At 35.6% G+C, this 16,261-nt stretch overlaps 2 protein-coding genes across 3 annotated transcripts; one reads left to right on the top strand and one right to left on the bottom strand.

The window, feature by feature from the left end:
* The first annotated feature begins 6,383 nt into the window (after positions 1 to 6,383).
* Positions 6,384 to 10,227, top strand: LOC109219961 (protein SENSITIVE TO PROTON RHIZOTOXICITY 1-like). The gene is made up of 3 exons (XM_019384420.1): positions 6,384 to 6,437; positions 6,593 to 6,698; positions 8,726 to 10,227. The coding sequence occupies exons 1-3, from the start codon at positions 6,384 to 6,386 to the stop codon at positions 10,114 to 10,116; spliced, it is 1,551 nt and encodes a 516-aa protein (XP_019239965.1). The 3' UTR covers positions 10,117 to 10,227.
* Positions 10,228 to 10,409: 182 nt separating this feature from the next.
* Positions 10,410 to 15,622, bottom strand: LOC109219962 (FHA domain-containing protein PS1-like). Of its 2 annotated transcripts, XR_002067021.1 has the most exons (7): positions 15,236 to 15,622; positions 14,400 to 14,608; positions 12,205 to 13,398; positions 11,740 to 11,875; positions 11,241 to 11,623; positions 10,643 to 11,115; positions 10,410 to 10,543 (listed from the first exon to the last, which is right to left on the bottom strand). XR_002067021.1 is itself a non-coding variant. In XM_019384421.1 (6 exons), exons 1-6 carry the CDS (start codon positions 15,540 to 15,542, stop codon positions 10,864 to 10,866), a joined length of 2,481 nt encoding a protein of 826 aa, XP_019239966.1. In that variant the 5' UTR covers positions 15,543 to 15,622; the 3' UTR covers positions 10,560 to 10,863. The 2 variants fall into 2 exon arrangements, 1 of the variants encoding a protein (XP_019239966.1); XM_019384421.1 differs by lacking the exon at positions 10,410 to 10,543 and having other exon boundaries at positions 10,560 to 11,115.
* Between the last annotated feature and the right edge of the window lie 639 nt (positions 15,623 to 16,261).

Below are 16,261 nucleotides of genomic sequence, written 5' to 3'. Positions count from 1 at the left end.
AAATTTGCTGAACATACGATCATCATTCTTTTTCTGCAATCTCTGGGGGAAAGGTGGTGGTGGCCTTGTAGCCTCCACTGGCTCTGGAATTGCATCAGTATTCTTCGATTCATGAGTTTCCTTCGGTATCAACTCCCCCTCGGGTGTGGCCTTGTCTTTTCTTTTCTTTGGCACTTCCTCCAGCTCCCTCCCGTTTCTGAGTGTAACTGCATTCACTTGAGGATTCTTTTCTGTATCACTGGGGAGAGCGCCTGCAGGTCTGGTGTTTTGATTCGTTTCCAACTGCCCCATTTGCCTTTCAAGATTTCTGAAATCGGCTCTGAGCTGCTGATTGTTAAGCAACAACTTCTTTAGCAAATCATTTGTCCTCTCTTCCATTTGTTGGGGTGGCTTCTAAGGTGGATTCAAATTCCCTTGGGGGCTATAATGATTCTGATTCTGCTGATTTCCTCCCCATGAGAAGTTGGGATGATTCTTCCAATTTGGATTGTAAGAATTCCCGTATTGTGCATGCTGATTCGGTGGACCTCTGTTCTGCTGCCCCACATAGTATATGGATTCAGGATTCGTAGGGCACATGTCACTCATATGATTGTCACCACATAATTCGCAGCAAATAGCCATTTATTGTACATGTTGCATTGTTTGTGGTTGCTGCATCGTCATCCTAGTCATCTGATTAGCCAACTTTGCAATATCGGCTCTCATGGCTGACAAGTCGTCGAGCTCAAGTAATCCAGCTGATTTTTGCTTAATTGTCTTTCGTGAATCACCCTCACCTTGCCAATTATGATCATTAGCAGTGAAGTTATTTAGCAAGATTTGGATTTCACTGTACGGTCTGGCCATGCAACTACCCCCACAAGCTAAATCAAGATTCATCTTTGAGGCATCATCTAACCCATCCACGAAAGTGTGACCCAATACCTCGTCAATTTGACAATGATGTGGACAGTCTCTGAGCATCTTCTTGTACCTTTCCCATGCTTGACGAAGTGTCTCGCCATCTCGTTGTTCGAACCCAAGAATTTGACTCCTCAATATCTTTGTTTTCTTAGTGGGGAAAAACTTGATTAAGAATTTCCTTGCTAGGTCATCCCAAGTGCGGATTGAGTTTGCGGGCTCCTTCTGCAACCACTCCTTAGTGTCCCCAAGCAGTGAAAAGGGGAAAAGTGTCAGCCTGACATAGTCCTTGGAAATATTCGGATAATTGTAAGTTTCCGTAATTTCCAAGAAATTCTGAATGTGCCTCTGCGGGTCTTCACTAGGTAGAACCACATATTGCCCTGTGGACTGGATCAGCTGCACCATGTATTGTTTGAGTTCAAAGTGCCCTGTGATATCAGGCTTCACAATAGCCTGAGTCATGTTAGCAAGACTGGGCCTTGCGGCTTCAATCACCGCGCGTTCTTCATTCCCTGCCATCTCTATTGGTTGTGGTTGGACTACTATGTCCAACTCTCTTTCAATCCTGGTTCTTGCGTCGACTTCCCTCCTTACTCTGTGAAGTGTTCGTTCAATCTCAGGATCAAGGGGAAGTAGATTGTTTGCGCTTCTACTCCTCCGCATTCAAGAGAAGAGCATGTGTTAACACAAACAAGGTAAACTGAAAATTAAAGCTTGAACAAATAACTAATAAAAGCCTAACTCAGTCAAGTAGCTAATTTCTAAGTCCCCGGCAACGGTGCCAAAAACTTGTTGCGACCAAAACACTCACGCAAGTGCACGTGATCGTCAAGTAATAAAGTAGTGAGTAGAGTATCGTTTCCACGAAAACTTGTGATTAACTATTGACTGATTTAAACTCAATTAACTTATCGATCCAAGAGATTTTTCACAAAGGATATTCGTCTTTAATTTACTACCTAAAATATCAATTAATAGACTAACTAAAATAATCAACCAAACAAATAGCAATTTCGAATGACAATCAGTAGGGGAGAATATTCCAGGGTCACGTGCTAGTTAACAATCATGTTGCATTCTTGGCTTAAAATAACTAATTGATTTATCTGGGTTGTTGATTGACAGGGTTAATATTGCTCATAAGAATCTGTCGAGTTCTTACTCGCCTATTCAAGCTAACCTAACGCCTATATGTCTATGGAGTTAGAATCAACAAGAATGCATTTATAAATCCTGTATTTCAACCAAACAAGGCAATTAGGTATATGTCTATCCTAACCGCGAATCCATTCCCCGATGCCCAGGTTCAAGAACTTGCTCTATTTAATTCTATAAGCAATCCAAAGTTCCCACTTTCGAGTTCAACTATAGATTCGTAGATAGTATTCCACTGTTAGCTACTCAGCAAAATAATTAAGAACAGAATTAAATAAACAACCCAATATGATTAAACCAACTTTGTTAAATTAACCGCTGAACAACAACAATCATGTTTCACCCATGACCCTAGAACAATAGGTTTTAGCCACTCATAGTAGTGTTCATCTCAATAATGTTTAATTTCATTCAAAACGCAAAAACAAGAAGAAGAAAAGAAGAACTTGATGTTGGATTTTCCTCCTTGCCTCTTGCCTCTATGTTTCTTGCACTAAACTATGAAAACCTTCATATCTAATCCTTGGGCGAGCTTGACTTTACATAGGTTAAGTGAAATTTCCTTCAGATTTCCAATTTTGCCCCTAACAAATCTTTTCCGGAACTGGGACTAGCGCGAACGCGCTAATGCTCGCGCTAGTCTCCTGACATTCTGCCTCCCGCTTCTGGACTAGCGCGATCGTGCTACTGCTCGCGCTAGAGCTCGTGCTAGTTCAGGTCATTTTTTCTTCAATTCTTTGTCTAGTCTTTGCGCGCACTCAGCTCCGAGGGGTCTTTCTTGCTCCAATGTAGCTCCAATCACAACTTTAAGGCATCATATAGGCTCACCATCCTGCAATATGTAAAATTCACAATTAAAGCCCATTTTTCATCATTTAACCATATTATGACATTGAAACATAATCAAGCGGGAGCATGAAACAATCGCCAAATCACCTAGACCTAGCCTATTATCAATCTTCTATATATATATATATATATATATATATATATATTATTATAAAAGCATGAATATCTCATGCTAAATGTTAAGCGACAAAAATATCCCTGAAATGTTAATCGACCATTAAGCCCTTTAAAAGCTAAATTATTTCTTTAATGAATCAAATTATTATTGGATATAATTGTAATATTGAGTATAATTCTTTTTGGGCTCAACATCATCACCGCCAACATGGATGATAGAATCAAATTATTTCTAATTCTTCTTGACATCAACATGACTCACGGCCAATTTGATGAATGGTACATGGTAGAATCCTAATTCTTTTTATCTAAAGACTTCAACTCAAAGTTTAAGATAAAACTTAACGAGACATATCACATTTGTAAGTTCTACTCGCTAAAGATTTAATTATGTCCATTCTAAACACAAATTATGTAAAAAGATCATGCAAAGTCACGGACAGCCAATTTTTTTTGGCTATTGAAGATGATCAATTGGCTCAACAATTCGTCAAAGCTTATGTCACTAACAGACTCCAATTTGTTTTGGGTTTCTATTCTCCAAAGTTGACAACAATTTCAATTAATTTGTAACGTTTTGCATGTCTCTGCTATATATACCCGGCTAAAGCTGAGCTAGCCTACTTATACTCATATCTTAAGTGCAGAACGTCTGCTTTGTAGTGATAGTAATAGCATCAATATCAATATTATGGTTAAAATCGGTTTGTCATCTCGTTTTCATTCTTTATCTTGTTCAATTTTAATATTTTCCTTTGACTCCGCCACAAAACTATATAGTTCTAATGGAAATTTGCCGTCACATTTGGATAAAATTTCAATATAAAAATAGCATTCAAGTGATTTGAAGAGTCTTTCAAGATAGATATGTTTTTGGGAGAACCAATTGAACGTCCAACATAGAATTAAACAATTAATTTCATTAAGAAAATAACATAATCATCTAGATTTACCAACCTGTCAAGATTGAAATTTTAATACAACATATAGGAAAAAGGAAAAAAATTAAGATAAATAAAAGAAAAGAATTAAGCGTGGTGGCGAATTAAGTAAAAGTGTTGGAGTGGCAAGAAATATAGATAAATGAAAACACTCATGTTGGTAACATATTCAAGCTTTTCCTTCTTCTTGAAAAAGATCATAACAGGAAGCAAATTCTTATGGTTCAATATATATTCTTCTCATATGTATACTCACAGAAGTCGTCCTTGACTACTTTTGTTCACTTAGGTTACTAAATTAAAAGTGATAATAAAGCATACAAGGTATTAATTAGCTAAAAAGTGTCATTTTTAAATTTTTTATAAGTTGCACTAAATAAATACTTTTATGGTGAATATAATTATATCTCCCAGATAAATAATCATTTTAAATTTTTTATATCTAATAGTGACTTTATAATAAATTTTTATTAATTACCAAATATGCAAATTCTGACGAAATATACTTTTCTTAATGTACTATTGAAAAGACAAAATTTACAAACTGATAACATCGAGCAATATCGATCGAACCATGTTTATTGAGTATTTGGAGACATGCTCAATAGCCTATAAGCACTAACCAATATAAAGAATTTCAAGAGTATTATGTCTTAAACCCCCCATTCTCAGTTATGGACAAAATGTATGAATCCTTAAAATTCTACTTTGCCTTTAAAAAATGAAGGATATCTTTTTAAATTATTCGAAATTTTTTTGTGTATACTTGTGTTTTGCAAGGATAATAAATAAAGCACTTGAGCAAATAATATAATTGCCGCAATATACTTTTCTCGTCCGGACAATTACATGTTGCACTTTCAAATTATATCGACGTCGAACACTAAAAGTTATTGTCATAACGGAACAACCAATGTATTAGAAGAAAAAATTAAATATACAAAAAATATCGTCTACTAAGAGGTCTTAGGTACAATAGAATCACATGCATATTTATAAACTATAAGTACATATAATACGTTGACTATAAAAAATTTAGGTAAGATATAATTACATTATTTCTAAACTATAATTATATATATTTTTTGTTATTTTGAATTCGGTTATATGGCTAATGTAATAACATTGACTTCCACTAATTAAATTTATTGTTCCAGCCTATAAATGCATGTCTGAATATTTACGTGCTATTATTATCGTGCAATGCACGAGACTAGTTTCTAATAAGCATATGTTTAATTTGAATGAATCAAACACACTGGGACTGAACATTTTCAAAATCAAAAATTTGCAAGAGTATTAATCCATATATATATATAAAAAATTGGAGTACTGTGTGTAGTAATGTGTACAATTAATATCAAGCAAACAGTTGAAAGTAGCCTTAGAGTAACATAATGATGAAAGTGCAATAAGCCTAAGCAGTCTAATAATTATATTGCTGCACATTTTTGCAACTAATCATGCTGCTTATTGCTGCACATTCTTTTGTCATCGCCACAATTTACATTGTTAACTTCCACATGACGCCTTGTTATTTCAATCCCAACACTTCCTACCGTAGTGGCCAGTGGCCACTTCAGTCACTAATAATATGTAAACATTAAACTCTAGCAGCAATGTAACAGAGGAAATTAAAGGTGTAAAATGACGTCCATTTGTAATATTAGCTCGTCCGAGTTGCACCATTCTATCAGCTTCTCAGTAATTATAGGTGGAACTACGTACATTCAGCACCCTACAAGTCTAGAACAGTGCACCCTAAAAATCCAATGCAAAATACACACATCATGCACTTATTGCTTTAATACATCATTGATCCAAATAAATATTAATTTTATATTACAGTAGCTTCAATTCCTTGCAAAAAGGTTCTTAATTCCCCCTATTCAAATTGTTTTTAGTACATTCCTTATCTTAGTAGTAATATTGATTATTTAAACATGTTTTCACCTGGCAATATATATTAGTATTATTAAAGCCTTTCATTGTTTTTTTTCTAATGATGGAGAAATCCGTCTGTGCAGGGCGGATCTAGTGTATCGCCGATGGGTTCAATTGAACCCATAACTTTCAATGCGGAGTAAAAATTTATATGTAAAAGTTCATTAAAATTGCAAAAATAGTAGATATCAACCCATAACTTTAGAAATATAATAGGTTCAATACTAAAAACTTTAAAAGTTGAACCCATAGGGTTTGAATCCTGGATCCGCTTCTGCGTCTGTGGCACCCTAAACTTGGAGATAATGAACCCCGCCCAGTGACGGAGCCGCCTTATTGACACTCCTTGTGGGAAAAATAAGTAGGTAATTTTTTTTTATATGTATATATATTATATGTTGACTACCCTTATTTTTCATATGTTTATTTTTATATATTTTGATACCCCTAAATAAAAATAATTCATTGTGCATGCATGTAGCCGTGGGATTAATTGGTGGGCTCCCCGTTCCACCTTTTGAAACAGTAATTCATGATTGACTTTGAGCTAATTAAATGGCAAAAATATTTCTACACAGAAAAAGCCAAATTAAGTTGGTGACGGCTAGCTTTTTACCAACAACAACAAAGTGATTGTGGGATCCATTATATATATCCCACTATGGGGATTTCCAGAATAGACAATATTCATTGTTGTTATATATCCTTTAATTTCCCGTTTTTTTCTACTCATAATTCAACTTAGAACAGCGAGAAGAGCATCTGGGTTATCTTCAGTCTGGTTCGGTTAGTCCTCACTTTAATTTGATTGGATTTCATCTATTGGATTATGTGTGGAGGATTTATTAAGTTTGTAGTTGGATCTTTGGTGATAAAATATTTAATTTGTCTGTCGCTTAACAGCTTGAATAAAGTTACAACTGAGCATCATTTTGGATGTGAATTTGATATGTATATTAATAAAACCATATATATATTGAGGGGGTTTTCAAGAGTGTTGAATAATTTTTTTATTTCACAATGTATAATATGTTGATTTGGAACTATGAATAGAGAGTTAAATAATCTAGAAGGATCTCTGAGCCTTTTTTGAAGTTGGTAAATTAAGGGTGTGTTTAGTACTTTGGCAAATGTTGTCCCAGAAAATGTTTTCCCGAAAAATGAGCAGTTTTATCACTTATTTTCCTTGTTTGGTCGGTGAGTGGCTCAATCCACCTTGCCCAAAATCTTCATGTTTCCTGTACTCTCCCCCACCCCCCATCCCCACCCCCCGGACTCAATTTTCTTCAAGAATTTAATTATTCTTTTCAAAATTATACCAACCCAAAGGAACTAATGTGCTACTTTACTTTTCACACAAGAACAATGTTAAAATTTGATAACTAAATAGAAAATACTTTATTTTGTTGAAAAAGAAAGTATCTTTTCTACAACATGAAAGGAAATTACTCATTTTGTTGAATGAAAAAAATACTTTTTCTACATCATGAAAAAAAATACTCAGTTTGTTGAAATGAAAAATATATTTTTTCTACATCATGAAAAGGAAGTACTCGTTTTGTTAAAATGAAAGAAAATATTTTTTCTATATCAGGAAAGAAAATACTTAGTTTGTTGAAATAAAAAAAAATATTTTTTCTACATCATAAAAAGAAAATACTCGTTTTGTTGAAAAGAAAGAAAATATTTTTTCTATATCATGAAAAGAAAGTACTCATTTTTTTTTTAAAAGAAATTACTTTTTCTATTCCAGAAAAAGAAAATACTTAGTTTGTTGAAATGAAAAAAAAAAACTTTTTCTACGTCATGAAAAGAAAGTACTCGTTTTGTTGAAATGAAAGACAATACGTTTTTCCATATCATGAAAAAAAAAAGTATTCGTGTTGTTATGAAAGAAAATACTTTTACTACATCATGAAAAAGAATATATTCATTTTGTTGAAATAAAAAAAAAAGTACTGTATCTACAACATGAAAATAAAGTATTCTTAATAATAATTCTATTTAGGATGGCTGGTGGGCGTGGTTGGGGTGGGTGGGGTGTGGTCGGGGGTAGGGGGTTGGGGGTTGGGGTGGTTTGGGGGTGGGTGGGTGAGGGTGGATTGGTGGGCATGGGGAATAAGGTGGAGAATATTGAAAAAGAGTTTTGGAAACATTTTCCTCCAATTGGAGGAAAATGAATTGATGAGGAAAATATTTTCCAAAATATTTAAGCCAACCAAACATTTTCAGAAAATATTTTCCTTCGTACCAAACACACCATAAATCAACCTTGTCTTCTATATGAATCCTGTATATCCATTTCAATCTATTCAGAAACCGGAATCATGAAAGCCTAAATAATATAAATAGGAAGTATAATTAATACATTTGATCTAAAGCATATGAACAATCTGTTGTTTGAAAGAATAGAGAACACTTATAAGGTGTCATCCTAAGAAGTAGAAGAATTTGGTGTGATCAAGACTTCTTTTATCTTTTATGTTCCTCTTTCTTTCCCTTTTTTCTTTTTTCTGATTCTTATTCTTGTAAAGCTAATTTGCTGTTGGTATTGGTCATTATTAGTCACTGAAATTTTTATGTAAATTAATCGGAAACAGCCTCACTGTGCTTCGAGGGTAGAGGTGAGGCTGTGTACATCTTGCCCTCCTCATACCCCACTTGTGAAAAACTACTGGGTTTTTTGTTGCTGTTGTTGTAAAATAACATGTTAACTGAATTATTTCACCTCCATGATTTTGGTTTAAGGATTTTCTAATTATTCTTTTGCTTTCCCGTTCTTTCTGTTGGAATCTTGTTACTTTGTGAAGCAGAATATAGAACCTGCTGCTCTTCATCTGGCAATGAATTGCTGAAAGCTGTGCCCTCAAATAACCACTCAATTACCAATTACACTTTGCATCAACAGAACTGGGAAAGTTTCTCATTTCCAGATCAGCAGTCTAGGATTGAGCACGCATCTCGCATGGAACATCAGGTTAATCAAAGGAATGATTTTACCAGAATTCAGGATTGGGATCCAAGAGCCATGCTAAAAAATATGTCTTTTCTTGAACAAAAGATTCATCAACTCCAGGAGCTGGTGCGTATAATTGTTGACCACAGAAGTCTAGTTGGGATTCAGGGAAATGACCTTTCAATTCAGCAACAACAGCTAATAACTGCTGATCTTACCTCTATTATTGTTCAATTAATATCAACTGCAGGGAGTCTTCTTCCAACCGTGAAGCATCATACACTTTCCTCCGCGGACCCAACCACTAAGCAACCTGCACAGTCTGGTGGTGTTTCGGTTCCTTCTGGAAAAGTTATTAATGCCGGTTCACTACCACACAGTGTTAATGTAACTAAGGCGGAAGATCAGCCCAACCACGTTGATCTAATGGGCGATTGTGGGATTGAACAAAATTATGCTGCTGATGAACATGAGGCAAAAGATGAAGATGAATTCCATGACGAAGAGAACCTTCCTCCTGGTTCCTACGAGATTCTGCAGCTGGAGAAAGAGGAAATTCTTGCACCTCACACTCACTTTTGCACAATTTGTGGGAAGGGATTTAAGAGAGATGCTAATTTGCGGATGCACATGAGGGGTCATGGGGATGAGTACAAAACTCCAGCTGCTCTTGCAAAGCCTCACAAGGATCCCAGCTCTGGGACGACGACTCTTATTAAAAGGTATTCCTGTCCTTGTGTTGGTTGCAAGCGCAACAAGGAGCATAAAAGGTTTCAGCCGTTAAAAACTATCCTATGTGTGAAAAACCATTACAGAAGAACCCACTGTGAGAAAAGCTATGCTTGTAGTAGGTGCAATCTGAAGAAATTTTCAGTTATTGCAGATCTTAGAACACATGAGAAGCATTGTGGTAAAGATAAATGGCTTTGTTCTTGTGGAACAACCTTTTCCAGGAAAGATAAGCTTTTTGGACACGTTTCCCTTTTCCAAGGACATACACCTGCAATTCCTCTAGATGAAACCAAAGGTTTTGCTGAGACATCTGATCAAGGCCACACCGGTAAAGCAACGACAGAGGCTGGAGAGATCAGTTTTGAGTTATATGTTCAGAATGGTAGTGGGCTTCAAAATACTAAAAATGGCGAACTCCAAGAGTTTCCCCAGCCACCATTTGAGGACCCAGAAAACTCATTCTCTTATCTGCTGTCAGGTTCATGTAATTACCCTCAGAGGGCTGGGAAAATATAGGTTCTACTGAACTGGAATAGATCAAAGTGAATTTGTCATTGATTTGATATGGTGGTCTGGTTTCTTGTTATGTCAGTTCCTTTTGGGAATAAGTGAAGTCTTTTCTTAGTATGTAGTGCTCTTTTTGATTGCTTAACATGTTATATCTGGCTCGACTAGGTATTTTCGTTAACTAGCAAATCTATAATCCTAGTTGCAGCAAGTCTACAATAAATGCATTAATCGTCTAAAGCCTTTCTATAGAAGTTGAGAGGAAGATAAATTTTCTAGATAATCCTTGATTCAGATCAGAATATCTATTAATCTGCTTTGCGATATAAACAAATTTCATTAACAAACTGCTCCTTAATTACTTACGCAAGAGTATCAGGGTAGATGCCGAGCAAATCAGATGATAACAACCATATACCAAAGTGTTGAGCAGTCCCTAGAAAATTTAACAAACAAATAAAAGAGAGGAAGAAGAAGAAAATTGAAAAAAAATACTGCAAATGTAGATGTATTAACAAAAACGTCTACAAAGTACCCTGATTTCATGAAGAAAGTCTCTGACTCATCTAGAATCAATTTCAGTGCATTGACAAACAGAAGTTCCAAGAGATTGAAACAATGGCCATTTACAGGTTTAGATGCAGCCAGAAGATCTGAAATTCATCTTCAACATCTTTAATAAGAAGGGGGGACGGACGCGCACTGGCTAGGCTAAGTGGTTCAGCTTCTATTGGTTACGGGGACTACTCTACTCAGCTAACTGCCGCTGCCTGAACAGATTTGCCTATAATGAGAATTATGAAGCAATATCAGCTTCAAGCCTTTTGCTGCTTGTCCTGACTTTGATGACTTCTTTAGAGGTCCAGGATAATATGGCTCCCCAAGAACAAAGTCATCCACACATGACCAAGTGCTTCCCCTGGGAGAGCTGTCTTTCCAAAGAAATCTCTCTGAGAATGGATTCACCAGACTCTCTCGGAAATCTTCTGCTGTCTCACAGTTTAAACCCTGCCGATCAATAAACAAAAAATGAAGTGTCAGTTGATGCTCATAGCACAAGCAGAAACATTTTTCTTTTGTTTCCAGAAGGGGTGGTGGGGATGCTGAAGGGAGGATTATTTATTGTGTCTTACTTCTGCCATGGCCTTGATCTTCATGGTAAGATCATTGCTAAGGAGAACTAGTTGTCCATCTCTGCTAGTTCGTTTGAATAGGAGGGCACATTCAAGGATATGATCTTCTGCTGTGGGTGAAATAATTTCCGCTAGACCACAATGTGGAGAGGATAGAACTGAACCGACTGGAAAGATGCCATTCTCCTTACTGAACAAAGACGGTGGTGCAGTAGCAGGAGGAGTCGGTGCCATTGGCCTTGCTTCCTCCACACAACTCTGCACATGAACCCATGATTTTGCATTTACCTTGCAGTCTTCTATCCATTCTAGTGCTGCAGAGACTTCTGTTGCTCTCCTAAAAAAGCCAGCACGCCTCTTCATGCAATCCAGTTCCCTTAAGACTAACATCAAGTAACAGGTATAGATCACGTAAAGCGGTTTTGCATAATAGAAGTTACTGAAATACATGAAAATGTCAGGGAAATTTTCTAATGGAATGCCAAAGTAAGTTCATTACCAATTCTGGGGATTATCAGGTAAGTCCCCTTGAGACCTTGCAAAAGCTGCAAAGCTTTTCTTGACTCTTTGTTTAACAAAGAAACGGTGTCCACTACCATGGTCCACCTTCTTTTCTCTTCCCTGGCATTGTTATCCTGCAGATATTTGTTTAAAGGATAAATTAGGACTTATCAACGTTCCCAGTTCTCATTGGTTGCAGTCATCCAAGAGACTCAAATTTACAATTGTTATGCTGTATGGTCTGAACCGTCCTAATAGCTAACCTTTGAACAATCATAATGTCAATCAGCATGCCTCATTGGATGAAGTGTAAAAGAATAGTGTAACAAAAATATATATAGCAGACCTGTGTCCTGGCCAAAATCAAATCTTTTACTCTCAGAGGCTAACAACTTAATGCTACAGATTGGAAATCGTGAATCTGAAGAAGTTTTTCACATAAGAAACAGGTAAATGAACTTACAGAAAAGGGGCCTGCTTCCATAATTTGTTGACACTTGATTGGATTAGCATTCAGCTTGACTTGCCGTTCTGGAGATTCTGAATTGGTGTTGCTGGGGGAGTTCACAAGCAGAGATTGAAATGGCACTCTATCTGTTCTGTTCTTCAGTATATTTACCTCCGATCTATCCACATTTCTGGAAGCAACACTTGCTGATTTCTGCTCTTCAAGTACTTTGCCAGTCAAGTTTTCTTTCTCAAATGGTTTTAGATGCTTAACCTCCACCATTTTCCCTTTCCTTTTCGATCTCATTGAACAACTATTGGGTGTCATATTCTCTTTGTCTGGAGTGAAAATTTCTTCACTATTGTTACTCATATTTGAGAGCACTGTAGATGATCCGATATTCTCTTTCTTGTGGTATTTAAGACCTTCAGCTTCATGGAGTGTGGGATCAAAAATCTCTTTCATATGGGAGGATCTAAAAGGTTTTCGATGCTTATTTTGTTCCAAACTGCTCATCTTCTTCATAGGTTGCAGCAAATGAGCGTTTGGGGTAAGATCCACTCTGTCCAGATGAAAATTCTCTTCAGCATTCTCATCCGTACAACAAGAAAGGACAGGTTTAGTAGCTTGTTCATTCACCTCGGACCCAAGGAAGAGAGAACTAGGAGTATGGTTCTCTTTGTCTGGAGTGAATGCATCTTCTTCATCCTTGTTTGCACTAGAAAAAGGATCATTCGAAACTGATCCCATTCCAACCTTCTCACGATTAAGTGAGTTAACTTCATTATCAATGTCAACTTTTTCAATAATTGCTCTATCTCTACCTGTTTGAATCTGAACACTGGAACATTTTCCTCTTCTAGACCAAATGCTCAAACATCTTTGCTGAGATCTTACTGGAGTACTATCTGCATTTTCTGTTTGGGACCCTCCTGAGACAAGAAGCGCTCGTGGAGTGCTGTTTTCTTTGTCAGGTTCATAAGCAGGCTGTATCAAACTGATTTCACTCTCTCCATGTATTTTCTCAGGTGGATTTACATTTACTGCCTCGTCGCCAACAGGAAATGAAGACTCCAAATATTCAGGCATTGGAGGAGCTGATGGAGTCAAGCTTTTTCCATATGGCAACAAACTCATATCAGAAAATGCTGAATCTTGAACCTGCGCTGAATCATCATCCTCATTCTGAAGGGCAAAGCCACTCTCATCCTAGAAAATTGATAAATTAGACAATAAGGTGAAAGAATAGTTAAAAGTGAAGACAACAACGACGACGACAACAACAACAACAAAAAAAAAAACCAGTGAGAATCCTAGGGGTGTGCATTCGATTTATCGATTCGATTTTGACCCTTATCGATAATTACTTATCGATTATCGATTTGTACATATGCTTATCGTTATCGTTTCAATAAGGTTTCTATTTTTTCGATTTCGATTTATCGATTTTGGGGCTTATTGATTCGGTTATCGATTACACCAATAAGAAAATTTGCGGGATTCGGAAAGTATATCGTTATAAACACGTCTAACTGATATGGACAAAAAGAAGCTAAAATAAGACGAATACCGTTTATAACATAAAAATTGTGTCAACAAGCACATGCAACAAAACTAAAGTAAGGGATCAAATGTATGCCACCAACACTCCAACGGTATAAAAAAAGCAAAACAAAACAAAATACATCATCACGGCTAATTTTGTTTTTCATTAATTTGAACTTCATTCCCTTGAGCTTTAAATATGATCATTCCTTAAATGTGGTAGAGGAAATAATAGGGTTATGGACTTAGGATAAAGGAAAGGGTATTATAAAAAAAAATAAAAAAAAAAAATTTTAAAATAAAAAAATTTGTCTTTTTAGTATATCTTATCGGTTTATCGATAAACAGATAACCGAAGAGGACAAAATCGAAATCGAAATCGATAACTCGATAAGGAAAATTTCGAAATCGAAATCGAAATCGATAAATCGATAAACCGATAACAAATAATCGATTCGATTTATCGATAAACCGATTCGAATGCACACCCCTAGAGAATCCCACAAGTGGAGTCTGGGAAGAGTAGAATGTACGCATACCTTACCCCTATCTTTGTGAAGGTAGAGAGGCTGTTCCGATAGACCCAAGACAACAATAAAAAGAAAACATACAGTTATTGTTCTGAAGCTCTTTTTCTATTTACACATACTACTTCTTCAGCTCACCTGATGTTTTTTCTCCTCTGCTTCTTTCACTGATTCTGCTTCACTTAATGGAGCTACAAATGGATTCCCCAAATCATATGCACGGCTGATTGGAATCCAATGAAGCCTGTACTCCCTGCTTGAACCTCCAAGCTGCATCTTATCGCCCTCTTTCAAATCTACTCGAACCCCTGGTTCAATCTTGTTGCCAGAAATCCATGTCCCGTGGACTAAAACAACAGCAAAACCACAGTCAGCACATTTTCCTTTTTAGTTTGTCGCAAAAATAGTTATATATTTTTATATTTAGAAATAATTTTACTTTAACCTTTTCATTTACGTTAATGAGATGATTCATAGACACGCAAATGTCTATGACTTATTTTAGACCACAAGTTTCAAAGTCTTTTTTTCTTTTCTAACTCCACGTCAAAATTGGGACAGAGGGCATGATAAACAACAAAAGAAATGTGAATTAACTGGAAATTCATCAATATATGCAGAGAAAATCAACTGACTAGATAAACCATAATCTAATGAAGGAAAGCAAAAAAAAAAAAAATCAAAATGTCTAGCAAAGAGAAATGAAGCATGTTAAACATTATACAGAGAGTTCATAGTACTCTGAAGCAAAATGACAAAGAGAAACCCTAAGCATAAAATGTTTTGTCTTAGTCAAGAGAAATTTTTTTTTTTATAGAAACATTTGGTACATGAATAAAATCACCAATATACAAGATTATGAAAAAAAAAAAAAAAGTAGTAAAATTTCCACAACCCTCTTCTTTTAAATGTGGCTTACAAAGGCAGAGCTTGAATATATAGTCTAAATAAGATAAGAGAAATTAAAGAATTACCAGAAGACAGATCAATAACAGAGAGGGAGTGAGTAGAGGGATTCGAGTGAATGCGGAGGTGGAATCTGCTGATGCTTGGGTGTTCCAAGACTATGTTACAATCTGGATGTCGTCCAACCACCGACAAAATCTCTTCAAAATCTGGTTTCGTTTCTTCAGCAGAAGCTGTGGTTATAGGTGGGGGATAATCAAGAAGAAAGATGTTCTTGAGGATGGCTCCATTCTTTAGCACTGTAAACACTGGAATCTTCTTCTCTAATTCAGTCTGTAAATTGGGTTTTCCCAAAGATTCTTGATTCTCCGCCATGAAAGAGAAACACAGAGAATTTGTCCCAATGGAAGAGAGAGGGGAGACGGGTGTTTTTGAATAAAATCTTGAAAATGTGACCGTTAGATTATATAGACGGAGTACTGCTTGTGCGAAACGGGCCAACTTTTCCTTTTAATAGCAGAATTATTACATGTAAGTTTTATAATTTTTGTTATTTTTATCTAGGCATTTGGGACTTTCTTTTTTGCACTTTTATCCAAATGCTTGTCGAGTTTAATGTTTACTTGTTTTCATCTGTTTACATAAATTATACAATGTGATCATACACGGTTATACATCTATTATATCATAAATTATATATCTATTTATATTTATATCATCATTATAAAAACATGACTACAATGTTGATTTACAAAAATAACTTTATAATATTGAGCATAATAAATCTCTCTCTCTCTCTCTCTCTCTCTCTCTCTCTCTATATATATATATATATATATATATATATATATATATATATATATATATATATATATATATATATATATATATATATATACTATATTAAAAGCACGAAGGGCCCTAAGCGCTAAGCGAAATATCGTTCGCCTTTTTACCCTTTAATAGTAGAGTTCACACTGGACAAATAGTCATTTAGTTATTTCCTAATATTTGAAGACTTTTGAAATAGAATAGAACATTAATTATAATCGTATATTTAGGACTTTAAAATCTATAATCCGTTTTATTTATTA

This window comes from Nicotiana attenuata, unplaced genomic scaffold (assembly GCF_001879085.1).
Source record: "Nicotiana attenuata strain UT unplaced genomic scaffold, NIATTr2, whole genome shotgun sequence".
Classification (NCBI taxonomy): domain Eukaryota; kingdom Viridiplantae; phylum Streptophyta; class Magnoliopsida; order Solanales; family Solanaceae; genus Nicotiana; species Nicotiana attenuata.
This window is presented reverse-complemented; position numbering and strand designations above follow the sequence as displayed.